Source organism: Trachemys scripta, chromosome 7 (genome assembly GCF_013100865.1).
Source record: "Trachemys scripta elegans isolate TJP31775 chromosome 7, CAS_Tse_1.0, whole genome shotgun sequence".
Classification (NCBI taxonomy): domain Eukaryota; kingdom Metazoa; phylum Chordata; order Testudines; family Emydidae; genus Trachemys; species Trachemys scripta.
Genome location: NC_048304.1, coordinates 30,207,641 through 30,234,100, shown reverse-complemented (window position 1 = coordinate 30,234,100; position 26,460 = coordinate 30,207,641). Strand labels below are relative to the sequence as shown.

Genomic DNA, 26,460 nt, shown 5'->3' with positions numbered 1-26,460 from the left:
CCTCCCACTCCCAGCCAGGGGGAAAGGGCTGCCCCAGGGCTACCGGCTTCAGGGTTTGCCGGGCAGCCCCCAGACCCTGCGCCCCCAGCTGGGCACTTCCCCTCCCAGGCTCCGGCAGCGCAGGGTCCGGAGGCACGGGGGCTGCCCGAAGCCGGTAGCGCTCGGGCAGCCCGGCTCTTAAACAGAGCCGAAGAGTCAGGGAGGAGCAGAGCCGCCATGTTCCCGGACATGTTCGGCTTTTTGGCAATTCCCCCCGGACGGGGGTTTGACTGCCGAAAAGCCGGACATGTCCGGGAAAAAGAGGACGTATGGTAACCCTACACTTGCTGTCTGGTCACCCTACTCTCAGCTCCCCACCTCCCCCAGAGTGAGAACACGGGCCTCCTTCCCCCTCAGACCAGGAATCCCAAATCCCCCCAGCCCTCTAGCCCATGAGACCCAGCCCCCTACTTTTCCCAGAGTGGGAGGCTGAGATTCCCACTCCTGCCCCATGTTCAGGCCTCCCTACCTCCCGCCCCCAAGGCCAGGAGCCCTGGCTCCTTTCCCCAGCCATTGGCTGCTTAGGTTCATAGGTTGTCCTGGCTCCTTCCCAGAAATGAAATCTGAGCCAGGACAATGCAGGGTGCTGGGGGGCTGATTTCCTGCCCCTCACAGCAGCAGGGGGTGCAGGATGTTCCCCTGTGGCTGCGTTGCCACCAGCGTGGGGAAATTATTTGCCTCTGACCTAAAATGATTTCTGAGGTGTATTATGGGTCTGAGTTAAGAGCCCTTGTCAGGCCGGGTGCTACACAGACTACCGCCCCCCAACCAAGAGTGGGCCCACATCCATTGGGCTAGCCACTGCAGCCCTATAAGGAGCAGGATTTGAATCAATTGGAGACCCATCCCCTTGGATTGGGGGTTCAGAGCAGGCCCCCCAACCTAGCAGCATTGGGGGTACTGGGCGATAGAGCAGAGAGACTCTTAGGGGGCTAAGTGGGGTTTGAGAGAAAGGGGCTCAGTGGTGGGAGCTGAGAGCCATGTCCCAGGGGGGCTGCTGTGTTGCTCCCCCCATCACAAGGATGTGGGGTGCTGAAAGGCAGTACAGCTGTCACCTATGGGGCATAGTGGATCTCCCCACCGCTAGATTATGTCAAGATCTGAGCAGGAACGATGCCTACAGGTTTATACTGGGGAGACTTGGTGGTGGTGGGGAGGGGGTCCACCGCACACACCCCCGATTAAGGGAAGGAGTCAGTCCCGCCCTGACGTGGTCAGGAGAGGGGTGCCCGTCACCTCCTCTCCAGGTTTGCTCCATGGCTGTTGATTGCTGGGGCCCTTCCTTCAGGGCTGGCCACAGTTGGAAGCAGGATGCCAGGCTAGATGGGCCCAAGGGGCTGATCCAAGGCAGGGGGGCCCAAAGGTCTGATCTTGAGGGGGTGGAGCAGGATACTGATCTAGATGGGTCTGATCTCAGGCAGGAGGCAGACAAGATACTGGCCAGATGGGCCTATGGATCCGATCTAGAGCAGGGGAGACGTGGGATACTGACGTAGATGGGCCGATTGGGAAAGGTCCCCAATTCTCCCCAAGCTGGGGGTGGGGAGAGACCTACCGGCAGCTTTCAGGAGTCTGGTAGGCGCCGATGGGAGTTTCCCTCCTCCCACCCACAGCAGGTCTGCTGTGGGTGCTGGTTTCCTGGCGTCCCTGCAGGCCCCCCCCACCCCAGCCGCTCCCGTTTGCGGAAGTTCCTCTTTGCGCAGAGCAGAAAACCAGTGGGGGGAGCCTGGCTGGGGCGGGGGGGGGAGCGGACGCACCTGGGTGCAGGGTCCCCCTTTGTGGGATCCGCACCAACCACAGAGACCCAAGCAGAGGATGGACAGGGACGGGCGTGTCTGGGAGAGCCTGGGGGATTTCGTCTCGGGTCCCCTTGTCACATGGGTGAGTGTGGTTGGGAGAGGGGAGCTGTGCATCTCTGGGAAGGGATGGGAGCCATGCCCTGGGCGGAGCTGTGCCCCTCGGGGGTGGGGGTGGGAGCCGTGCCCTTGTGGGGAGCTGTGGCCTTGGGGGGGTGGGCAGGGATAGAACTGTGCAGAATCCTGCCCTCCCACGCCCACGCAATCGGGACACTATACCTACCCCTCTAGCAATGGGGTGGAGAGGGGGCTTGTGTGAGGAGGGAGGGGATTGGGGTTGGGGGTTAAATGAGGTGAGGTGGGGGTGGCTGGAAAAGTTGGAGTGAATGGGAGCTGGGGGTGAGCTGGGGGTTAGAAGTGAGTTGGGGGTTTGGGCTGAGGTAGGGGTGCTTTGTGGGGGTGGGGTGGGAGTGATCTGTTGGGAGAGGGAGGAAGGACCCATCCCCAGGGTTGGTGTGGGGGACGCACAAGCCCCAGAAGGGACCCCCGGGGCTGGGACCTTCCCTGACACCCTGGCTCCGACACCCTCGGCTGGGCCCGGACTCCCACAGACAGCTTGGAAACAGGCGTGGGGGAGGGAAGCACATCCTGTGCACTGCAAGGGTCAGCGAAGAAGCCTCCATGGGACCCCTGGCTCATAAGGGTGGAGACCTTAGGCCCGGGGAGAGGGTGAGCAGGGACCCTCTGGACTGAGTGGGGGCACTGGTGTCAGGCCCTGCCAGGCCCAGGTCAGGGAGGGGCAATAACAGTGCTACCTGTCTCTGCTCCCCAGGTGCGGACGCTGGAGAATCTGGTGCCCCTGGGGTGGGTGGAGGACGAGCCCCAAAGTCCCAGTGCCCCAGACAGACAGGCGAGGGCCCGGGAGTATTTCCTGCACCTGGCAGATGGAGCCTTCCTCACCCAAGTCATGGGGCTGATGTGAGTGACGGGCAGTGAGGAAGGGGGAACAGAGGTTGGGAACCAGCTGTGCAGGCAGTGGGGGATCTGGGCTGCGTTGGGGGGCCCAGCTGGGAGGCAGCAGGGGGGTCTGGGCTGGGTTGAGGAACCCAGTTGGGAGGCAGTGGGGGGCTGGGGCTGTATTTGGGGGCTCAGCTGGGGGGCCATGAGGAGGGGCTGTATTGGTGGGACCAGCTGGGCAGGCAGTGGGTGGCCCAGGCTGTGTTGGGAGGACCAGCTGGGGGGCTTCTGGGCCATGTTGGGGGGGCCCAGCAGGGGAGCACTGGTGGGGACTCTCAACTGTGTTTGAAGGGCCCAAATGGGGGGCCTAGGCTGTGTTGCGAGGCCCAATTGGTGGGCACTGGGGGATGTCTCACCCATTCCTTTTATTCCCCCCCAGCAGAGACCCAACCCCGTGGCGTGCCCGGCCACCCCAGAGCCAGCAGGGCGACGAGAGGCTGCGACTCCAGACCCTGCACACCCTGCTGCAGCAGCTTCGCGCTTTCTACCAGGTGGGGGTGCTGGGATGGGGGGCAGCACGCCCAGGGAGTGAACCTCTGTCCCCCGGGGCGTGGAGTGGCTGGGGGCCCGAGGAGCACACTTGGGTCTGCCTCGTCCCCTGCTGCCTGTGTACACTGCACACTTGTGTCTCTGCCGGCAGTGTACTCTCACATGCTCGCATTTGCACACTTGTGTCTGTGTACACTCATGGTCTTGTGTTTGCGGGCCCGCTGCTCAGCTAAGTGCACAGGGAGCCGTTCCTCTCTCACCTCTGTGATGTGCAATCCACAGGGGCGGGCAGGCAGGAAGGGGAAGTGGTCAGCGTTTGTGCAGCTCCTGACGCATAGCCGGGGGAGTCATTCACTCCACAGTGACACCCAGGGAGCTCCTCTGGGGGGGTATGGGGCAGACGCAGGGGGAGCCCCTCCCACTTATCAAATGTTCTTGACATCTAACCTTTGACCTTTGCAGGATGATTTGCAGCAGCTGATTCTAATGACTCCCCCTAATGTGCAGCTTCTCGCCAGAGACCCCCTGACAGGTAACTGTTTGGGGGGGCAGTACTGGGCTCAATGGGTCCATAGGTCTGGTTCTGTCTGAGGAGCTGGAGAGGTGGGATACTGGGCTGGATGGGCCCAGGGTCTGATCCCCTGGAGGGGTGAAAGGGGGCTGTCTCTGGCTGTATTCACCCTTCCCTCCCACTGTCTTAGAGCAGGGCATCAACGAGATGCGGAAGCTGCTGCTGCTGCTGCTGGGGGCTGCTGTGCAGGTACGTGGGGGGTCTAGGGGGTGGGGGAGGGTCTGTGCAGCCAGCACTACCAGGTGTCTCCCTATGCCCCCCAGTAGCGCCCCTGGCTGGCTGGGACGTGGAGCAGCCTTCAGTGGGGACTATGGGTTAATGCAAATTTCCTCCCAGAGTTAGGGGTATCACGGATTTCAAGGCCAGAAGAGCCAACTGTGATCATTCAGTCTGGCCTCCTGTCTAGCACAGGCCAGAGGCCGGCCCGGAAACCATTCCTGGCTGAACTTACTGAGCAGATCTTACGGAATAACATCCAGTCGTGGTCGGGGCCGACCCTTGACCAAATGGTGCCCCAGGCGAAGAGTAACTTTGCCCTCCATTTGTTAAACTTTTGAATACCTTATTTGTTATTCCATTTGTAGCTCATTTAATGACTTTGATGCATGATTTGAATGCATGATTTATCCCTGTCATATAAGACGATCAATTTGCACCCTAGGATCTGTAAAGCTGTATTTATTCATGCCATATATAAGCAAATAAAAAAAAATAATTTCCTCTAAGTTTACAGTAACTTTTTAATTTTAAGAATAACTGAAATGTACCAACATCAAGAAATTGAATTTTGCCCCAACATTGGGTGGACCACTATTAAATAGCGTTACAGTAGATGACAGCCTTAGAATGTTAACCCTCATCCTTTAGGTCAAAAGGTCACTATTCTCGCCTTCATTTGTCCAAATCTTTCTTCGATGGACCCAGCAGAGTGAGCAAAAAAACTCCCTCTTGAATTTTTCTTCCGAGTTTCCCATCATCTTATCTCTGACCTCGTAACCAAACTGTTGCTTCTTCCAATGAACACGAGTTTCCTTGAAGACAGGCTCAACTCCTAAGTTTTCCGCCATTTCTTTGGCAGCAGTGATGGCATCTTCAAATCCGTTGTCTCTGTCAGCCACGACAAAATCGAGACAGATTCTTGTCAAAGTAGTAGCGATCGCAATGTCCATCGACTGAGTTTGCAATGCCTGACTCACAATGTTTGCTTGGAACAGGATCTCATGCCAAACTACAGTTGAGACCAGCAATTGGAAGTCAGTGATCTGGTTTGCCAGGCTTTGCTCCTCATGTCAGATTCCAGCCTCGGCTTTACTGCTCCATCACGGTGTCATAAACCTCAGTCACTTGGTACCTCACTGGCCTTACGCTGTCAATGCGGCTCTCCCAGAGAATGTCACGTAGCAGCTTCACGGTCAGATTTGTAACATTGTCCGTGAGGATCTTCCACCTGGTAGTTGGTGCTGAAAAGAGGATATGTATCCTTTGCGGTACTCCAAAGAGAGATACTGAATGCAAAGAAGATGACGCTGCATCTGACACAACCAGGCTGAGCCACAAGGCACGCCAAAAGCTCTGGGAATCAGCGTAAGGATCCTTGCCTGGACACCACAGTTTCTTCCCTTCATGTTCATGCCGTTGTCACCATATCACAGCTGGGCCTCACTTCACTTCAGTTCTTCTTATATCTCAGACTGACTGACTGGCAACGCCCCGCCCTTATATGCCCGCTAGGGCATGGCTGACAACATTCTAGGAGGTTCGAGGACAATGAATCCACAGACGGAACACCTGAAACATTTTACTTCAAACATTCTATTTTCCCTTTTGTCGCTAACAACAAAAACACCCCCCCAGGCCCGGCACCCTAGTCAGTCGCCTGCCCCTAAATCAGCCCCTGGTTGTGGTTTAAACATTGCCAGTGATGGAGAATCCACCATAGCCCTTGGCCAGTTGTCCCCATAGTTAATTCCCCTCACTGGTACAAATTTACACCTTTATTTCCAGTCTGAATTTGTCCAGCTTCAATTTCCTGCCACTGGACCATGTTAGACCTTTGGCTGCTAGGTGGAAGAGCCCTTTATTAAATGTGTTCCCCATGTAGGTACCTCTAGACAGGGATCAAGTCATCCGTCAACCTTCTCTTTGTTAAACTGAATAGATTGAGCTCCTTGGGTCTCTCACTGTGGCATGTTTTTTAGTCCCTTAATTGGTCTTGTAGCTCTTCTCTGAGCCTTCTCCAGTTTCTTAGCATCCTTCTGGAATTGTTGGCACCCGATCTGGAGACAGGAGTCTAGTAGTGGTCACACCAGGGCATCCCAGGGTGAGGGGGAAACGTGGGTCCTCAGGGCCATAGCAGCCCTCAGAGGCATCCTGAGAAAGAGAGAGAGGCTGACAGCTGTTTCTTTGTGACCCCCCACATCCCTCCACTCTCTGTGCCTCCTCCCCCTCCTCAAACTCCTCCCACTCCATGCCGCCTCTTCTCCCCACACACCCCTACCTCTGCACATGCCCCTCGGTACTGTCTCTCCTCTCCTCCCCCGCACCTCCTCCCCTCCTGCACCTCCTCCCCCGCCACCCTGTCCTCACCCCCTGTGCTGCCCCATACCCCCTCCCTCCACAGTGTGAGCGGAAGGCAGAGGTCATTGAACGGATCCAGGGGCTGGACATCGAGACCCAGACTGCGCTGGCCGGTGCCATCCAGGAGGTAAGAACACCCACTGTTGGCACGACCTTTCCTTCTGCTCCTTGTGGCTGGGTCCCCCCAGCTGAGCCCCCAAGGGACAGTCACCAGGTGGCACCCCATCAGGCAGCATCAGGCTGCACTTGCCCAGACGCAGGGACTTGAGGGATAATGGGGGATCTGTAGGCAGGGAGGCTGTAGCACTTGTGCAAGAGGTTGGCATGGGCAAGACTGCTGTGCGAGGGCTGTGAGAGCCGTGGGAAGGGGAGGCCATGTGAGGAGCTGGCATGCGAGGGGAGGCCATGAGGCATGTGCCGGGGCAGACATGTGAGGGGAGGCCGTGTGAGGAGCTGACATGAGAGGGGAAGCCATGTGAGGAGCTGGTGTGCAAGGGGAAGCGATGAGGCATATGCCGGGGTGGACATGTGAGGGGAGACCTGCGAAGGGAGGCCGTGTGAGGAGCTGGCGTGCGAGGGGAGGCCATGATGTATGTGCCGGTGCAGACATGTGAGGGGAGGCCCTGTGAGGAACTGGCATGTGGAGAGGGGCCATGTGAGGAACTGGCATGTGATGGGAGGCTGTGTGAGGAGCTGACATGAGAGGGGAAGCCATGTGAGGAGCTGGTGTGCAAGGGGAAGCCATGAGGCATATGCCGGGGTGGACATGTGAGGGGAGACCTGCGAGGGGAGGCTGTGTAAAGAGCTGGCGTGTGAGGGGAGGCTGTATGAGGAGCTGATGTGTGAGGGAAGGCCATGTGAGGAGCTGGTGTGCGAGGGGAGGCCATGATGTATGTGCCAAGGCAGACATGTGAGGAGGCCATGTGAGGAGCTGGTGTACAAGGGGAGGGCCATGAGGCATGTGCCAGGGGCAGGTGTGCAGGGCTTGTGACATGTTGCTCTTGTGTTGCAGGTGACACAGGACCCGGGGGTGGTGCTGAGCCTGCAGTGGGGGGCACTGGCTGAACTGCACCCCCTGGAGCTGACACGGGTCCTGCAGGAGCTGTCGTCCCGGCTGCGGGGCCTGGTGCAGGAGCGGGATGCGAGTGCGGAGGTGAGGGAGGCCCTCGGGCACATTCCTGCCACTCCCAGCCCTCCCTGTGCTCCTCCCCCTTCCGCAGCCCCCCACCTCTCTGGGGGTTTTCCTATCCAGTGCCCCCTGGGTTCCCCGACCCCCCAAGGCTCTGATACCTCCTCCCCCTCATGCGGTCTCCTTGAGCTCTCCCCATCCCTCTGCCCCGCTCAGATCCTTCTTGTGCTGCTCTCCCCTCCCCCTTCCACTGTTCCCTGGACATTTCCCACCCCCACCCGTTCTTCCCACCCCGTCTAACCCAGCTGTCTTGCAGAGGCTGTGGGAGCTGCAGCAGGAGCGGGAGGTGTCGTCCCCCCATGGCCCGCTGTCCCCTGAGGGGCCCTGGGACAATCGCCAGCACCTTGGGGTGCAACTGGCTGACGCTCGGGGCCAGGCCCGGCGCCTGCGCCAGGAACTGTGAGTGGGTGGGGGGCACTGATGGGAATGGGGTGGTTCTGGGAGGGGGAACAGTTGGGGGGGAGGTCCTAGGGGTATTAGGGGCACAGAAGACAAGAGGGGGATCCTGAGATGGGGGGTTCTAGTGAGGAAGGGCCCTCAAGGGGATTGGGAATAGGTGTGAGGAAGGTACCTGGGGATCCCAGTGTGTGTGTGGGGGGGGAGGCCATGGGGATATCCCTGACGTGCCCTCCTGGGGGCTCTGACCCACCCAGGGAGGAGAAATCTGAGGAGCTGCTGGATCAGCGCCAGGAGCTGCAGGAGCTGGAGGCCGAGTTGAGGAGGCTGCGACAAGAGGTACCATCCCCACTCCGCAATGCCCTGGGCCCTGACCCTGTCCCCCCCGCCCCCAGTGCCCTGTTCACCCTGCCCCAATGCCCTGGACCCTGACCCTGTTCTCCCCCACATGTCCTGTTCCCCCAGCCCCAGTGCCCTGGGCCCTGACCCTGTTCTCCCCGCCCCAATGCCCTGTTCCCCTCGCCCCAGTGCCCTGCCCCTGTTCCCCCCGCCCCAGTGCCCTGCCCCTATTCCCCCTGCCCGTGTGCCCCTGTGCCCTGCCCCTGTTCCCCCTGACCCTGTTCTTCCCACCCTCAATGCCCCAGGCTCTAACCTAGTGCCTCTTCCCCCCAGCACCGGGCGGTGGCGGGCGAGGCGCGCCTGGCGGGGCTGTACCGGGATGAGCTGGATGCCATGCGGGAGAAGGCGGCCCGGGCTGAGCGCCTGCAGGGAGAGCTCTCGGCCCTGAGGGAGCGACTGCCCGCACTGGAGCGGTGCCGGGGCAGGCTGGAGGTGAAGGGGCATGGGGTGGAGGAGGCACAGGGGATATATGATGGATCCACAGGATTGGGGCTATGCCCCCAGCTTTGGAACAGTGTCTTGGAGGAACTCCACCCCACTCTTCCTTCAGGGCAGGCCGCCTGCTGAGACTGACCCTCTGGGGCACCAGCCCCTCTGCCCCATGCTGTGAAGAGTCCAGCTGAGACAGGCTCTTGGTGGAGACTTACCCACTGTGGAGGGGTTAATGCAGTGACACCAAACCGCACAGAGAAAGGAAAGTAACGCCTAGTTCCACGTGGTCGGCCCAAATCCCAGCCAGGCTGAAGCGATGCTCTCTGACTTCCTCCTTAGTCAGTCCCCAGGGGAGAGTGAGTGCCCAGGCCCCTTCCAGCAGCCAACCCAACTCCCCAGTCCTCTGGGCACCAGCTGGGATCTCTGGAAATCCAGAGTCACTGGAGTTTGTCTTGTCTCTCTGCCCCTCTGTTGATTGGGTGAGTTTCAACCAGTTCTTTAACAGCTCTTCACAGGGAGGTGAGACATGCTCCCCGCATCACAATGTCTCTAGTTTGCCCTGAGATCAAACTTAATCCCTCCCCCGCCAACCCTGCAACAGAGGGGGGAAATTGGGGCACACATAGGATTAATAAAAAATACCACAAAATTCCTAGTTTGTTAGAAGGCGGGGGGGGGGGGGGCCGGGCGGGGGTAGGGGAGGTGATAGTAAGGGGTGAGGAGCTAGTGGGGACCAGTGTGGGGGGCAGTACTTCTTGTCAGGAGGCGTGGGGGGCTGTGGGGCTGTAAGGGGCTTAGGGGGCCAGTGGGGGTTTCTCAGCAGGAGGAGTGGGGGAGGGAGACAGAGGGGGTCTGTGTGACGGTTCTCGGGGTACCCAGGACTGTGAGTCACCTTGTTACCCCTTGCCTCTAGCGAGAGGGAGTCTTGCCCATGGTTGGGTGTCAGCTCCCTACCCCCACCAGCCTGTCAGCCCCCACACATTCTCCTCTGTGCTGTGCCTGTCTTTGCCTTGCACCCCAGTCCAGAGCCCCTTTGAAGCCTTCCTCTGTGATTCCTCATCTGATGCTGGCTACTCACAGAAATCCCAGATCCTCTGCCCCCAAAGGAGCAGTGCGCCCCAGCTGACTAGTTTTACCTTAAATCACTGCTCTTGTAAACCTCAGGCTTATAATAAAACTCAGATAGGTTTCGTTAAGCAAGAGCAGAGATTCCACCAGAAATGAGAGTGAAGGAAACAAATAGTTACAATACAAAACAAAATCATAAAATGCTCATGAACCCTCTCCTAGCTAAAGAAGTAGGTTCCCCCCCCCCCAAAAAAAAAAAAAAAAGTTCAGTCTGTTGCAGAGCTGGCTGGCTTCATGGGAACCAGGATCCAAACTTCCATGAGAAACACCCCAATCCATAAGATGTTTCCTCAGTGAATGGTTCCAGGGCACCTCTCCCCATTCTGTGTGATACTGAAACAGTCTCTTATCTCTATTCCTAGATAGGGCCATCCCCTGTCTGTTGTAATGGCCTGTGTGGCGGTCAGTGGGTCTCGGGGGGCTCTGATGGGGCACTATCCCTGACAGGAGGAGGTGTGGGCCAGGGGATCTCGGGAGCTCTGACCAGGCTCTCTCCCTGGCAGGAGGAGAGGGCCTTCTCCCAGGCCCTGCTGGACAGCAAGGCCCAGTTGGAGGGGCAGCTGGAATCCGCCCGCGCCCGGGCCCAGCACCTGCCCCAGCTCGAGAAGGAGAATCTGCTGCTGCGGAGCCAATTAGAGCAAGTTGAAGAGGTGAGACCCCCCAACCCCAGACGGCCCCCTGCACCCTCTCCATGGTGCCCCCTACAGGCCCCTGTGCACACAGCCTGTCCTGTTACCAGGCTAAATGCTCACTGCCCCTCGCTGGGCTTTCCCCAAGTGACCCCCACAGGTGCCAGCTGGGATCCCGTGATTCACCCCTCTCAGAGCAGCCCTGGGGACAGCCACGGGTGAGCCAGTGGTCTCTGTGTCTCAGTCAGGCTGTCAGCCGTGTCCCTGGCAGCCTGGCCGGCCTCTCCCAGCTCACCCAAACTTCTCTCTGTTCTACAGATGTGTGGGCTCCTTTGACCCCAGGCTTAGCCTTGGGAAGAGAAACACCCCCCGGGCTAGCCGGGGGAACTGCTCCCCATTGCCATTGTTCCCATCACTCCTTTGAAGCTGGTACCTGAGAGGCTCTTCTCTGTGTCTCTGTTTTCCCTGCCCTGCTCTGTTCTCACTCTGTGCGCTCGGGCAGGCAGCAAGGCACAAGGGAAACCCAGTCACACAGAGCCCTCAGAATAAATGCTACAGACCTTTTCCCCAGTCTGTCACACACCTCACAGCGCCTCCTGCTGCGAGAGGCCGGGCTGGAGTAGCTGGGACCTCCCCTTGCAGGCATGCTCCTGCCCTGCTCCTTACAGCACCCCCTGCTGGGAGAGGTAGGGCTGGAGTAGCAAGGACCTCCTCCCACAGCCCGTGTTCCCACACTGCTCCTTACAGCGCCCTCTGCTGGGAGAGGCCAGGGTTGGAGTAGCTCTCCCCACAGCTAGTGCTCCTGACCCTCCCTATGGTGCCCCTTGTAGGACCCTCTCAGAAGTATAGGGACCCCCCTATGTTAACAGTCTCTGTGTCATGGATTCACAGGGTCTGGTCTATGTCCCAGCCTTTAACCCGTTTCCTGGGGGTACCCCTCTATTGCGCTGGGCCCTAGGGATCTATACTGTTCTGCAGGGGCAGGCCTGTGGCCTCCATGACTCCAAAACTGGGCCTTTGGGCTCCAGCTACCCCGTGTCCCTCCGTGGCTCCCTGCAGCGAGTCCAGCTGAGACTTTTCCCCCATCAGGGCGCAATGCTCCTTAGGCTTGGTCTCCACTGAAAAGCTGACTCGACCCAGTGGCGTGGCTCAGGGCATCCGCCTGAGCGATGCAATGAAGCCGAGCTAACCCCCAATGTAGACAGCGCTAGGTTGCTGGGAGAATTCTTTTGCTGACCTAGCTACCACCTCTCGAGGAGGTGAATTAACTACGGGGCTGGGAGAGTCCCTCCGCTCGCTTGGCAGTGTCCGCTGTGAAGCACTGCAGCTGTGCCACTGAAACGTGTCAAATGTCGACAAGGCCTCAGTCGGCAATGGCAGCAACACCAGGCGACTGGCTCAAAATAAGGGCACCTTCATTCATCGCCTGGTCAGAAGTCTTGGGTTAGCGTGAGAGAGGCCGGCTCCGGACAAAGTTCCTGCTTTGCCCCTGCTTCCCCCGAGTTCCATCCGTTCTTATGTCCTCTCCCTGTCCCCTTTGCCAGTGCCAGGGCACCGCCGTGTGGTTATGAACCCCGCTCTTCCTCCCCCTGCTTCCCGACACCTCTCGTCTTTGCTCTCCGACACAGCCCTGCCACGCTCACTCAGCTGCCTCTGCAGCCTGGAGTTTGCTGTCTCAGGGGGTCTGCGGATGCAGCCCAATCCGGACCCAGACCCTGGTGCCTCCTGCTCCGTGCCAGGAGCAGCATTGTAGCCCCTCTGTAACCAGTGGGCAACTGTACCAAGGCTGAGGGGGAGACGCAGATTGTTCATAAGGCTATTACAGAAAACTCCCGCATGGGTCACCCTCTACCCCCAGGAGCGGGAGCGGGAGCGTCAGCAGCTGGAGGAGCTACAGCAGGAGAAGGTGTTGCTGGAGGGGGAGCTGAGGCAAAATTTGGGGGAGTCCCAGCACCTATCCTGGGAAGAGGAGAAGGAGCCCAATGAGGCTCCCAATGGTGAGTGCCTCCTCCTCCCCTTTCCCCCAGGACCCCCAGCTCCCCCCGCCCCGGCTCATTGATGTGACACTGTCTTCCCCCAGACCCTGCTGAGACTCCCAAGTCCCTGAGCTATGAGGTGACTGAGGTGACGTCCAGCCGCCTGCTAGCACTGGAGCGGGAGAACCAGGAGTTGCGCCGGAGGCTGCAGGAGGCACTAGAGGCCCCCGGAGAACCCAGGAGTCCAGGCCTTGAGCAGAAGAATAAGGCCCTCAGCAAAGAGGTGAGGGAGATGGGTCTCCTAGAAGAAAATTCAAGGCCCTGTCTGCCCCACTCCTCAGCCAGCCAGTACTCCAGCCCTGGGGCTGGATTGGAGCTGGCACCCCCCAGAGGGTGTCCCATGCCTTAACCAGGGGCTATCTGGGGAGGAGTCTAGCGTGTGTCAGGGTAGTGTCTCCATGTTGTTTTTTGGGGATAGGAGGCGTTGTGTGTGTGTGTGGGGGGAAGGCTGTATGTGAGGGTTTGAAGGGTGGGATCTCTCTTGGGGAAGCCTTGTGGGGGGTCTATGTGTTGGAGAAGGATAGAGACGGGGAGTCTGCCAGGTTTTAGCAGAAGGGGGGGTGTCTGGGGGCTGTGTGTTGGAGAGGGTGGGGGAAGGGGGATCTGTGGAGGAGGCTGTGGTTGTGGGGACAGGGATAGGTTGTTTCTGTGAGGGAGTGATGGGAGATGAGGTGGAGGAGTCAGTGGAAGGGGGGAGGGGTGCCTCTCAGGGGGTCTGTGTGTTGCAGGGGGAGAGGGTGTCTCCATAGGAGGTGTCTGTGGGGTGGGGAGAGGGCTGTCTCCATGCCGGCCCAGTCCCCCCTCAACTCCCAGTTGCCTGGCACAGGTGCAGCGGCTGGGGGCAGAGCTGGAAGCCCAGCGGGCCCGGAGCTGCCAGGAGCGGGAGGAGCTGAGCGCCGCCCTGCTTGGGGAGAAGGAGCAGCTGGAGCAAGAGCTGCGCAGCTTGCAGGAGCAGCGGCACTGCGAGGTGGGGCACGGTGCCCGGGAGGGAGGGCAGGGCAAGGTGTGCAAGGGGTTGTCATTTGGGGCAGTAGAGGGGTGCTGCAGGGGGAAGGCAGCAGGCCCAGGAGTGCCCCTAGCGTGGTGCCCCCACATGGCTCAGGCAGCATGAAGGGGTCAGTCCCATTGCCTGGAGCCCTGAGTGGCTGGAGCGTGGTAGATACACTAGAGGGTAGGGATCGGATACAGAGGGACCTAGACAAATTAGAGGATTGGGCAGAAAAAAACCTGATGAGGTTCAACAAGGACAAGTGCAGAGTCCTGCACTTAGGACGGAAGAATCCCATGCACTGCTACAGACTAGGGACCGAATGGCTAGGTAGCAGTTCTGCTGAAAAGGACCTAGGGGTCACAGTGGACGAGAAGCTGGATATGAGTCAACAGTGTGCTCTTGTTGCCAAGAAGGCTAACGGCATTTTGGGCTGTATAAGTAGGGGCATTGCCAGCAGATCGAGGAACGTGATCGTTCCCCTTTATTCGACATTGGTGAGGCCTCATCTGGAATACTGTGTCCAGTTTTGGGCCCCACACTACAAGAAGGATGTGGAAAAATTGGAAAGAGTCCAGCGGAGGGCAACAAAAATGATTAGGGGTCTGGAGCACATGACTTATGAGGAGAGGCTGAGAGAACTGGGATTGTTTAGTCTCCAGAAGAGAAGAATGAGGGGGGATTTGATAGCAGCCTTCAACTACCTGAAGGGGGGTTCCAAAGAGGATGGAGCTCGGCTGTTCTCAGTGGTGGCAGATGACAGAACAAGGAGCAATGGTCTCAAGTTGCAGTGGGGGAGGTCCAGGTTGGATATCAGGAAAAACTATTTCACTAGGAGGGTGGTGAAACACTGGAATGCGTTACCTAGGGAGGTGGTGGAGTCTCCTTCCTTGGAGGTTTTTAAGGCCCGGCTTGACAAAGCCTTGGCTGGGATGATTTAGCTGGGAATTGGTCCTGCTTTGAGCAGGGGGTTGGACTAGATGACCTCTTGAGGTCCCTTCCAACTCTGATATTCTATGATTCTATGAGGAGTGAGTGGGAATCCCGTCACCTTCCCTGCTGCCAGCCTGTCTCCCATTGGAGGAGACCAATGCCATGACAGAGCATGGGGACAGGGGATTGGCTGCAGGTTGTCACAGATTGACAGGGCTGTTACACCCCAGCCTTTACACAGTCTCCCAGCAGTGCCAGTGACCCCTTTAGTGCACCAGACCCCAGGGCAGCCATGCGGCCTCAGCAACTCCAGGTTTGGGCCTTTGGGTGCCAGGCCCCCTGCAAGCTCCCCCGGTCAGTGCAGTTGCGACCAGACTGCTATGGAGACTCTCCCTTCTCCGGGAGCGACGCGCCTAGAGATGATCTGCGGCGAGGCCAGGCAGCCTGGTCAGGCCGAGGGAGCATTGATTAGTCATCTGTGATCCAGAATTGCAGGGTCCTCAGGCCGGCCTGGGAGCCCAGGCTTCCGCCAGAGCCCGTGTTGGTGGGAGCCAGGACCCCAGCATGTCCTGCTGTCCTGAGATCGAGCTTTGCGCTCTGCCCCTTCAGGGAACGGCTATGCTGCAATAATGGGATGTGAGTGCCGCTCGTGCAGACAGAGCGGAGCTAGCTTCAATCTAGCAGAGCAGCGACGCTGCACCAGCATGGGCTAGCGCCCGAGTAATGACCAGGGTGGCAGGCAGGCGTGGGCAGTTGTCTGGTCTGGAAGCAGAGGGCACCAGCCATGTCTCATTCCCCTCAGGAATAGCAACACCAAGCCTGTGGGCGCAGAGGCCTACACAGGGATCATAACCCTATTACCAAAACTGCCCTTTTTTGGGTGGGGCTGGGGGAGGCTCATATGGCCTAGGCCAGGAGGACACATGGGTAGGCAGGAGGCTCAAAGGCAGCCTGGACCCCTGGGGATCAGCCTGAGGCAGAGCCCTCCTCTGAGTTCACACCACAAGGGGCAGGAGGCGCCCTGGGCTGGTGCGGGCAATAGAGGGCATCCCTCAGTACATCCAGTTACTATGCTATTGCTGGGGGCAGGCTAGGACACAGGGCAGCACGTGGGGCAGTGAATCCCCATAGGCCTGCTGAATTGTCCCTGGTACCAATGCCAAGTTTGTTTCTGTCCAGATCAGATTCAATGCTGCGTCATGTCTGGGGGCAGCATTTATGTGGGGGTTTGATTCCTGCCTTCTTAGGCACTGGCCAAAGGGAACCAAGTGGGGCTCAGGCATGTGGCTACAGATTTGGGATTCCAGGGTGCCCCTGCCATGCCAGCGAGTCCCTAACCATCTCTGTTCCCCTTCCCCGGCTGCAGGAGTCTCTGCAGAGCCAGGGGGACCCAGGCACCTGGGCCCAGGAGCAGCAGGAGGCACTGACAGAGAGTGGGCGCCGGCTGTGCCAGGTGGAGGAGCGGGCGTCCAGCCTGCAGGAGGCATTGCGCCGGCTGGAGGCCACTCACGCCAAGGCCCTGGAGGGGCTGACGGCCTCCCAGGAGGCCCGGGGGCGCCTGGAGCAGGAGCTGCTGAGACTGCGGCAGGAGCTGGAGCAGCAGCGCCTGGAGGCCCTGCTGCTGGGGCAGCTGGAGGCCGAGGCCCAGGCGCTGGAGAAGGAGCGAGAGGCGCTGCGAGCGGAGTTGAGCCAAGCCGAGCGGGAGCTGGCAGAGGCCCGGGGCAGTCTGGAGGCAGAGCGGCAGCGGACTGGGCGCCAGGCTGAACAGGCGCGGGAGGCCGCGGAGGAGTTACGGGCGTCTGAGCGCGAGCTGGGCACCCTGCAGCGCGGGCTGGAGCAACACAAGGCGGCCCTGACCCAGCTGGAGGGCGAGCGAGGGGCGCTGGAGGCGGTGTTGAGCCAGGCTGAGAGAGAGCGCCGGGCGCTGGACAAGGAGACCCGGCGTCTGCGGGCCCAGACCCAGGCCCAAGAGGAAGCACTGGCAGAACAGGGCCGCCGGGCCGCCCAGCTGGAGGCCCAGAGCCGGCTGCAGGCGCTGGAGTTGGGTGGGCTGAGAGAGACAGCACAGCGGCTGCGGGAGCTGGAGCAGGAGAGCAAGGGGCTGCGGGAGCAGTTGGCAGCCGAGCGCAAGGCCTCAGCCGCTCTGCGGGAGGTGATGGGGGCACCAGGGGCAGGGAGTGCCAGGGCTGTAAGGAACAGGAGTGGGGTGGGGAGAAGCTCCTGGCTACTCCAGTCTGGACTCACCCGGCAGGGGGCGCTGTGGAGAGCAGGGTGGGAAACAGGAGGGGGGGGGGGGTTCCCAGCTACTCCACCCCAGCCTCTCCCGGCAAGGGGCACTGTGGGGAGCACCTTGCAGGTGACAGTGGGGGACAGAGAATGGTGATGGGAGTCCCCCTGCAGTGGTCAGGGTCCTGGTTGGGGTAGTGGAGGCAGGAAGAGGGGCCATGGGTCCCCCCCCTCAATGCTCAGAGTCCTCCTTGTTCCTGCAGGAGCTGCTAAGCGAGAAGGTGAAGGGACAGGAGCGGGAGGCTGACCTGGTGCGGCTGCGGGAGCAGCTGGAGCGGCGGGAGGAGGAGCAGCGCCTCCTGGAGGAGCAGCAGGGCACCCAGCAGAGGTAGGCATCTGCAGGAGGCCATACCCACACTTGGGGTATACTGGGTGGGAGGGCAGGGATCTTGGGGGGATGGAGAGGAGAGGGGGAATAGGTGTCTTGGGGGGTAGACTGGTAGGGTTTGGGGGACAAGGATCTGGGCGGCCGGGGAGCTGTATGGGGGGCAGAGGATCTGGACAGGAGGGACTGGTGGAAGGGATCTTAAGGAAGGGTGTCTTGTCATGGGGGATGGGAGGCAGGGATCTGAGAGAGGGGGCAGCTGGTCACGGGGGAGGCTGGGGGGCAGGGATCTCAGGGAGGGGCTAGGGCAGTTTCCAGGGGCTCCTGGGTGTAACGTGCCCCGCTCTCGCCCTAGCCAATACCAGAGCCTGGAACAGCGGCTGGAGTTGTCCTTCAGAGAGATGCTGGCTCTGAAGGAGGAGAAGATCGGCGCCCTCCGCAGCCAGGTGGAGGAACTGCTGGTCCTCAATCAGCACCTGGGGAAAGAGCTGCGCCAGGTGAGACACCACCCCCAGTGCCCTCTGCTGGGAGAGGCCGGGGTTGCAGTAGTAGTGGACTCCCTTCCTTTCACCCCCTTCATAGAATCATAGAATATCAGGGTTGGAAGGGACCTCAGAAGGTCATCTAGTCCAACCCCCTGCTCAGAGCAGGACCAATCCCCAGACAGATTTTTGCCCCAGATTCCTAAATGGCCCCCTCAAGGATTGAACTCACAACCCTGGGTTTAGCAGGCCAATGCTCAAACCACTGAGCTATCCCTCCCTTCCTTGTTCTCCATGTCCAGGTGAAGAGCAGCCCTGGGGCCCCCCTACCCGAAGTGCCAGGGGCTGTGGAGCAGGGCCAGGGGAACCCCGAGCCGGCGCTGGGGCTTCAGGCTGAGCCGGAGAGCGACACCCTGAGCAAGCATCTCATCGAGGTGGAGCGCAGCGTAAGTCCAGGACGCGGGGTGTATTGGGGGGCCTTTCCTTTGGGGTGAGGCAGGATGGGGGCTGGAATCTGGTGCCCTCTGGGGGTTGGGTTCCCTCTGCCCTTGGGGTGAGGCAGGGAGGGGGGCTAAGATGGGAGGCCCCTCAGGGAGTCTGGGGGCAGGGGTGGGGGATGGAGGGAAGGGGCTGTGCCCCTCAGTGGACTCTGTGGGGTTAGGGATTCCCGTCCCCTCCCCTCAGCAGGGGCAGAGATTGTGGAGCTGGAGGCCCCTCGGGGGAGCTGGGGATCCCCCCATCACTTGCTGATGCTCCCCCCACAGAACGCGGCACTGCTGGCGGAGAAAGAGGCTCTGTTGGGGCGGCTGGGGCAGCTGGAGTCGCAGCTGAGCGCCCTGCAGGGGGAGCTGCTGAGCCTGCAGGGGCAGAGCGGAGGCCTGCGGGAGGAGAGTGGGCGACTGCAGGCCCAGTGTGGGGCTCTCCAGGTGAGACAGCCTGTCTGAACCTCCCAACCCCCCGTTGTCCTCACACACCCCAGTGTGGGGCGCTCCAAGTGAGACAGCCTGTCTGAATCTCCCAACCCCACCTTGTCCTCACATAGCCCAGTGTGGGACCCTCCAGGTGACAGCCTGTCTGAACCTCCCAACCCCGCATTGTCCTCACACAGCCCAGTGTGGGACCCTCCAGGTGACAGCCTGTCTGAACCAGGGAAGGGTCTTGCGGCCTGCAGCATGCAGGGGGTCAGACCAGATGATCATAATGGTCCCTTCTGACCTTAAAGTCTATGATAGCTCTATGATAGCTCTATGAACCTCCCAACCCTGCATTGTCCTCACACAGCCCAGTGTGGGGCCCTCCAACTGAGACAGAGTTTAAGGCCAGAAGGGACCCCCAGATCGTTTAGTCTGACAAGTCACCCCAAATAAACCCAACCAGAGCCCTCAGGAGCCCTGTTGTGAGTCCCAGGCAGAGAACAAGGGAGCTGAGGGGCCCCCAATACCTGAGGCCTCTGCTCTGGCAGGGAATCGCTGCGATGAGCCATGCCCAGTGTATCCCAGCAGGCGACCCCTGTCCCATGCTGCCAAGAAAGGTGAAAACCCCCAAGGTCCCTGCCAATCTGACCTGGGGGAAATTCCTTCCCATCCCCCAGCCCGGTGATCAGCTGGACCCTGAGCATCTGAGCAAGACCCACCAGCCAGGCAGCTAGAGAAAAGCTTCTCTGGACCAGCTCAGAGCCTGGTCCACCCTGCCTGGTGTCCCGTCTCCAGTTGTGGCCGATCTCTGATATTTCAGAGGATAATGAAAAAAACAACAACCAAACCCCGAATTAGTTTTGGTGAAAAAAAGAACCTTCCTGACCCTGCAGGTGGCCGGCTAAAGCCCTGAAGCATAATTAGGAACATAAGACATAAACCAGGAGGGACCCCCAGGGCTGCCGAGCCCTGCCCCCCTCTGCCATAAACAACCCCATCATGTAATCCGAGTCACAAATGTATCAAACTCTATCTTAAGACTAGCTGGGTGTTTTGCCCCCACAGTTCCTATAGGGAGGCTGTTCTAGAACCTCCCTCCTCTGATGGGAAGAAACCTTCTCATTGCCCGCCTCCGGGTATGGCTGTACCTCAGGCTATCCTGGCATAGCTCTGCCGGCACAGCCCCCTAGGGTACACTCAGTCTGCATCGACAGAAGGGGCTTTCAGTCGGAGGAGGAACACTGCCTCCCCAAATGACGGGAGTTGTGTTGATGGAAGCCTCTTCTGTCCCCAGTGCTGTCTGCACTGGGGGGGGGTGTGTCACATCTGACTGATGTTGATAGAACTTTTCTGTGTAGACCAGGCCTCCTTTGATTCCTGGCCAGTTTGTCCCCATTTGTTCCTGTGCCAACGTTCTCCTTTAGCTTCAGTAGCTCTTCTCCCTCCCTGGGGCTAAACCCCCTGGTGTATTTATAGAGAGCAACCAGATCCCCTCTCAGCCTTCGCCTGGCCAGGCTAAACAGGCCCAGCTCGCTCAGTCTCCTCTCCTAAGATCAGTTCTCCTCTCCCCTGATCAGCCTGGGAGCCCTTCTCTGCACTGGGCCAGTTTGGATCCCTTGTTCCTGAACACGGGTGACCAGAACTGCGCACAGTGTTCCTGCTGAGCTCTTCCCAGTACCTCAGCCAGGGGCATTAATGCTTCCCTATCGCCACTGGAAATCCCTCACCGGATCCAGCCTAGGATCGCATTGGCCTTTTTTGTGGCCACCTCACAAAGGTGGCTAATGGCATCCTGCGATCAACCCAAACCCTGGGGCTTCTCTTGCCCTCTGTTGCTTTCAGATGAGCCCCCAGGCTAGAGGAAATATTAGACCAGGGGTCGGCAACCTTTCAGAAGTGGTGTGCCGAGTCTTCATTTATTCACTCGAATGTAAGGTTTCACGTGCCAGTAATACATTTTAACGTTTTTAGAAAGTCTCTTTCTATAAGTCTATAATATATAACTAAACTATTGTTGTAGGTAAAGTAAATAAGGTTTTTAAAATGTTTAAGAAGCTTCATTTAAAATTAAATTAAAATGCAGAGCCCCTCCAGATCAGTGGCCAGGACCCGGGCAGTGTGAGTGCCACTGAAAGTCAGCTCGCGTGCCGCCTTCGGGACACGTGCCATAGGTTGCCTACCCCTGTATTAGACCCCAGTGGCATGATCTTGCATTTTACACAATTTCATCCCATGTCTATCACTCCGGCCCTCAAGATTTATCCAGTTCTTTCTGTGTAATATTCCGCTCCCAAGTCTGTGTCCTCAGCAGACTTCATTCACAATAATGAAAATATTAAATGGGATCAGGCCCAAGATTGATCCTTGATCCCCTGGCAACTTCCCTCCAGTCTAGAGCTCAGCCTTCTGCACAGCCCATCACCTTCTCTCCTTTAGCCAGGTGCCGGGGGAGACACCAGCCCTCTGAATTCCCCTGCCCCCCCAATCCCCTTACCCCCAGATTCAGTGCGGGACCCTCCAGGTAAGATACTAACCCCCAAACGCCACTGCCCCACAAGCAGGCCCAGGGTGGAGCCCCAGGTCAGAAACTGCGTCCGCTGGATGCCCCTTGCTCCCCCCAAACCCTCGTGCCCCACCCCCAGATCCAGTGCAGGACCCTCCAGGTGAGACATTGACTCCCACTCCCCTGTGGTTCTTGCTCCCCTGCATGATCTCCCTTGTCCCTCCCCTGCCCCGTGTCTCTCGTTGCCCCCTCCCTGGCAGGTGGAGCAGGCGGCGTTGCTTTCCCAGAAGGCAGCACTGGAGGCCCGGGCGTCGGAGCTGCAGGAGCGACTGGCAGGGCTGGAGGCTGAGGTGCGGGTGGCCCGACAGGAGCGGGATGAGTGGCGCGGGCGCCACGAAGGGCTGGTGCGCAATCATGACAAGCTGGCACTGCTGCACGAGCGCCAGGGTGCTGAGCTGGAGGGGCTGCTGGGCAAGCAGGCCGGCCTCAAGGGGGCACTGCGGGCACTGGAGCAGGAGCACCGAGAGCTCCAGGACAGGTAACTGGAGGAGGCTGGGGGGCACCAGGCCAGGGAACCCCCCAGGGCAGGGGTTGGGGGCACATGGCTGTGACAGACCAGGTAACCCCAGGGGCAAGGGGAGCTGCAGGGCCAGGAAAGCCTGGGGAGGAATGGCTGAGAGGGCACAAGGGGGCAGCAGGCCAGTTAACCCTATGGGAGGTGTCTTGGATCTCCGGGGGTCTGGTCCCACAGCCTATCTACGGTCCCTCTGGGAGGAGCTCTGTTATGTGCCAGATCCTGGGCTTAGCATTTCACCAGGCCGAGTCCACAGCTCTATATGCCCAGGGCTGGGTCTCCCGGCTCCAGCACCTCTGTGACTCTCCAGCCAGTCCCACTGAGTTCCGAGGAGCTTTACCCCGCCAGGGAACCAGGCACTCAGGAGGGATCTGCAGCGACCCAGCCCAGCCTGTTCCAAGCAAGCCGGGGTTTATTAATCCCCTGGAATCCAGCATTACAGAGTCCCTCATAAGATGGGGAAGCCAAGAGCCTGGGAACAGCCTGGCCTGGCCCTCACCTCTCAGCATGGGGAGGAAGCCCAGGATTCCTTGGGTGGATTAGCTGCTGAGAAGCACTGGTGACTGCGACTGGGTGTGAATTACATAACTGTCAGGGGAGCTCAGCATGGGTCCCTCATCTAACGCCAAAGGGGCTGGGAACCCACCCAGGAGTTTTGGACTCAGGGCTGCTCTACACTTAAAAATTAGATCGACTTAACTACTAGGAAAATGTCAGAGCGGGAGGGGGCATGGGGAGCTGCAGGGCAGGTGACCCTAGGGTATCATGGGGGGCATTCTGTGGGGGTAAGCGAACGTGGGGCACAGCAGGGCAGGTGACTGTGGAGGGGACACTGGGCAGGGCTGCAGGGCAGGTAAGCATGGGGGAGGAGCAGGGGTCAGTGGGGCAACCTCCTGGGGGTCCTGTGGGGTCTCTCACCCCTTTCTCTCCCCCTCCAGGCACAGCCATCTGGTGGCACAGCAGGCCGGGCTGGAGCAGCGGGAGGCAGCCCTGCGGGGGGAGCGGGAGCGGCTGGAGGGGGCTGAGCGGGAACACCGGCAGCTGGGGGAGCAGCACGCCCGGCTGCAGGACGAGCATGCACGGTAACCGGGGGGGGGACCCCAGGATATGGGAGGGGGGGGGGCCTGCAGGTTAGGGCAGGTGGTGAGATGGAATGCGGGAGGGGTCCCTAGCATATGGGGGCAGGGGGGGGGACTGGGATGTGGGGGTAGTGGGAAGTCTGTAGGTTGTGGGAGATGGGAGTTATGGGGGCCAGCATCGGGGTCAGTGCGTGGGTGTCCCCTTGTAGTCCCCCATTGACCCCTCGCCCCGCGCAGGGTGCAGGTGGCCCTGGCTGCGGCTGAGAGAGCGCAGGAGGAGCAGCAAGGGGAGCTGCGGGGCCTGCGAGGCCGGCTGACGGGACTGCAGCTGGAGCAGGCACGGCTGGAGGCTGAGGGCACCGCCCTGCGGGAGCAGAACCACCAGCTGGAGGTGGCGCTGGGCCGGATCGGAGACCAGTGTGAGGTGTGCAACCCTTGGTGCCCCCTAGTCCCACCCCAGCCTGAACCCCCCACTGTGTGTCCCCCCCAAAGACCAGAGTGAGGTGTGCAACCCCCTAATGCTGCCTGCGGTACCCCTGCCCCCCAGCCTGAACCCCCCATGGCATCCCTATTGGGGAGCAGAGCGAGGTGTACAACCCCTAGCCCTGCCTGTGGTACCCCTGCCCCCCAGCCTGACCCCCCCATGGCATACTGGGGAGCAGAGCGAGGTACGCAACCCACTACCCCCAATTCCACCTCTGGTACCCTCCAGCCCCATTCCCCCAGCCTGAACCTCCCATTGTATCCTACCCAGAGACCAGTGCAAGATGTGCAACCCCTGACTTCCCCCAATCCTGCCCCCCAGTCTGACCCCACCAAGAACACGCACAGTGCCCGATACCTTTCTCTTCCCGTCCCAGCTCTCCCCCACTGCGCCCTTTGTTGGAGACCCATGCAGACCCCCGATACCGCCAGCCCCCCACCCGGTAGCCACCTGCTCTGGATCCACAGCTCTAGCGCTCTGGAGCAGTCTCTGGGAGGACCCCTTCAGTGTGTCAGCCCCCGAGGGTCACACTCTCGCTAGGGCAGGCCTCTTGGGTTCACCACCTCCTGGGTCGAACCTCAGAGCCTTCAGCACCCCTGGGTCACGCCGCGATCTCCCCTCAGCGAGTCCACCTGAACTGGACACCTGAGGGAGACTGACACACCCAAAGGGAGCAGCACCCCCCTGATTTCCTTAAACTGGAGTGACTCAGCCAGCACTGTCACAGCAGGGGGGTTTATTAGATGTCTGGAACACAGCCTAGAAAGTCCTTCATTAACACAGAGAAGGGAAAGTTACAGCGAAGTCCTTCTGGGTCTGTCCAGAGCCCCCTGACCCCGCTCTTTAGTCCCAGTCACCCACACTTAACCCCACCTGGCCCCTCCCAGGTCCTTTGTCCTGTTCCTGGCAACCATTGTCATCTGGCCCTCCTCCTGAGCCCTTTGTCCTCCAGCTGGTCACACCTGGCTGGCTCCCTAAGGAGGGGGGACCATCCATGTTCGTTAGTTGCCAGATGCCAAATGTCCTGGTAATTGGACTGGCCTTTGTCTTCTGGGACTCTCCATGGGTACTGGGCTGGTCCTCCCCGCTGAATCCCCTGATCAGAGAGTGCTTTCCCCATTATGCACCTCCAGCCCCCCTCCCTCTGAGGGGGAGCCCAGAGGGGCATGGCCTGTCCTATCAGTAGCTCTGCTGCCTCCCAGCTCCTGGCCCAGCTGAAGGGGAACCAGGAGGAGGAGAACCGACACCTGCTGCAGGAGATCCAGAAACTGAGCCAGGAGAACCGCAGCCTGCTGGAGCGCAGCATGGAGAGCCGGGAGCAGTACCATTCGGAGCAGCGCCAGCACCTGTGAGTGCCCCCCGAGTGCCTCCCTCGGGCCAGTGGGGGAGGTGTGCAGGGAGGAGGCAGATTGGTGAGGCTGTCTGGGGGGTGTCAGGGGCGCAGGGCAGTCTGGCTGGGGACTACAGCGGGCAGGGAGCACACCCCCAGATTCAGACGCTGCCCTGTGCTCACCCCCCAGGGATAAGCTGAATGAGCTGCGCCGGGAGAAACAGAAGCTGGTGGAGAAGATAATGGACCAGTACCGAGTGCTGGAGCCAGCGCTGCCTAAGAGCAAGTGAGTGTGCCCCCCCCCCTCCAGGCTGGCCCCAGCTACGGACCTCCCAGGGGCCAGCCCCAGCCATGGACCCTCCCACTGCCATGTACTTCCACACCTGCCCCCTCAGCCAGGGACCCTTCTCTGCCACCCTGGGCCCCCCATCCTCTGAAACAGACTGAGCCACCAATCCTCCAAAGCTGGCCTGAGCCAGGGGACCCCCCTTTTTCCTCAAACTACGGATACACCCCCCAGAGCCTAGGACCCCCAGGGCCAGCCTGAACCAGGGACCCTCCCTGACAGTTGACCTGAGTGCCCCTGCATGGGTCAGTGTTGAGGGGGTGGAATCCCCCAGGATGCTTGAGGGGGGCTGGCCTAGGCCCCCCAACTCCAGCCAGGAAGCATGTGACCCTCTCTCTTCCTCCACCCGGCAGGAAGAGCAGCAACTGGATCGCGGACAAGATGAAGAAGCTGATGAAGCCGCGGCGTGAGCCCTCCCGGGAACAGCAGCGCCCCCTGGCGCAGGGGGCCAATAGCATTGAGAACCTGCCAGGACTTGGGCAGGATGGGCGCGCACCTGATGGGGGTGAGTGTCTGGGACCCTCCATCTTGTGGGGTGTGGGGAGGAGAGATCAGGACAGGGGATGGGACCCAGGCATCTGGAATGGCAGTGCAAGGTGCTCCCATGCAGGACTCACCATCCCCTGCCCCACTAACCCCTGCTTCTCCCACAGACTCCAGTGCCCCTGCCTCGCCTGTGCCCCTGCGCAAGGCCAGCAGCGTGCTGAGTCTGCCCGACGCCCAGCGGGTGCACCTGCGGCTAAACCGGCGCAAGCTGAGTTCCCGCGTCCTGGTCAGCGAGTCCTTCGGGCCTGGGGACGCCACCCCCCGGCAGCGCTTCCGCCAGCGCCAGCGCCCCCTTGCCTTCCTGGGGGGCTCCCGCGAGGAGGCCGCTGCCCCCTGGGAGGCCCAGGAGGGGCAGAGACTCCCCAGTGCTGGCAGCGAGGAGGGAGGTGAGGTGTCAGGGACTGGGGAGGTGTCATCCCTGGATGGGGGGCAGGGGCTGGGGGGCATCATCTTTGGATAAGAGGGGACATTGGGGGTGTCATCCCCGGGGGTGGCCAGAGAGAGAGATTCTCCCCCAACAACCAGAAGAGAGGGGGAGGAAGAGTGGGGGTCAGGGAGGAGATCCCCTCTGGAGTGGGGGGCTTCCAGTTGGAGCACGGCAGGGGATCCAGAGAGCTGAGATTGACTGGGGGCTTGGGGCAGCTGTAACTGGGGGTTCTGTCTCTGCCCAGGGCTACCGCAAGGGAAGGAGAAGGCACCGCTCACGCCCCAGCTCAGTCAGTGAGCCCAGCTCAGCCCCGCGCGGATGGCAGCAACGCAGGGAACCGAACCAGGAAGGGGTCCTGCTACAGCCCCAGCTCCCAGGATCCTCCAGCCACATGCCAGGGGCCCAGAGAATTGGCTCTGCCCCCCCCATCTCAGCCCCGGATCCCTCCCACCCCCCGGGACGAGTCCTGCCCTGACACTGGGGCGGGGCTCAGGATTTGTATTGTATTTCTATAATTTATTAGAAATAAAATGTATTATTTATCA

At 60.2% G+C, this 26,460-nt stretch overlaps 2 protein-coding genes across 6 annotated transcripts in view; one reads left to right on the top strand and one right to left on the bottom strand.

Annotated features, from left to right (window-relative positions):
• TRMT112 (tRNA methyltransferase subunit 11-2) overlaps nucleotides 1-1,708 on the bottom strand; it is a 9,656-nt gene extending 7,948 nt beyond the window's left edge. The window contains exon 1 of the mRNA XM_034775372.1: nucleotides 1,595-1,708. The gene's annotated coding sequence lies outside the window, so the exon portion shown is untranslated. The remainder of the gene's footprint in view (nucleotides 1-1,594) is intronic.
• CCDC88B (coiled-coil domain containing 88B) lies at nucleotides 338-26,460 on the top strand. Of its 5 annotated transcripts, none has more exons than XM_034775366.1 (27): nucleotides 338-1,920; nucleotides 2,668-2,813; nucleotides 3,235-3,343; nucleotides 3,804-3,873; nucleotides 4,043-4,101; nucleotides 6,533-6,616; nucleotides 7,502-7,642; nucleotides 7,935-8,077; nucleotides 8,332-8,413; nucleotides 8,747-8,905; nucleotides 10,537-10,683; nucleotides 12,521-12,659; nucleotides 12,743-12,921; nucleotides 13,525-13,665; nucleotides 15,986-16,771; nucleotides 17,109-17,233; nucleotides 17,586-17,727; nucleotides 18,015-18,158; nucleotides 18,477-18,638; nucleotides 21,390-21,667; nucleotides 22,642-22,785; nucleotides 23,020-23,206; nucleotides 24,469-24,614; nucleotides 24,787-24,882; nucleotides 25,296-25,447; nucleotides 25,596-25,874; nucleotides 26,160-26,460. In XM_034775366.1, exons 1-27 carry the CDS (start codon nucleotides 1,855-1,857, stop codon nucleotides 26,210-26,212), a joined length of 4,359 nt encoding a protein of 1,452 aa, XP_034631257.1. In that variant the 5' UTR covers nucleotides 338-1,854; the 3' UTR covers nucleotides 26,213-26,460. The 5 variants fall into 5 exon arrangements, 3 of the variants coding, with proteins under 3 accessions (XP_034631257.1, XP_034631256.1, XP_034631259.1); XM_034775365.1 differs by having other exon boundaries at nucleotides 3,232-3,343; XR_004646406.1 differs by lacking the exons at nucleotides 24,787-24,882; nucleotides 25,296-25,447; nucleotides 25,596-25,874; nucleotides 26,160-26,460 and having other exon boundaries at nucleotides 3,232-3,343; nucleotides 23,027-23,206; nucleotides 24,469-24,605.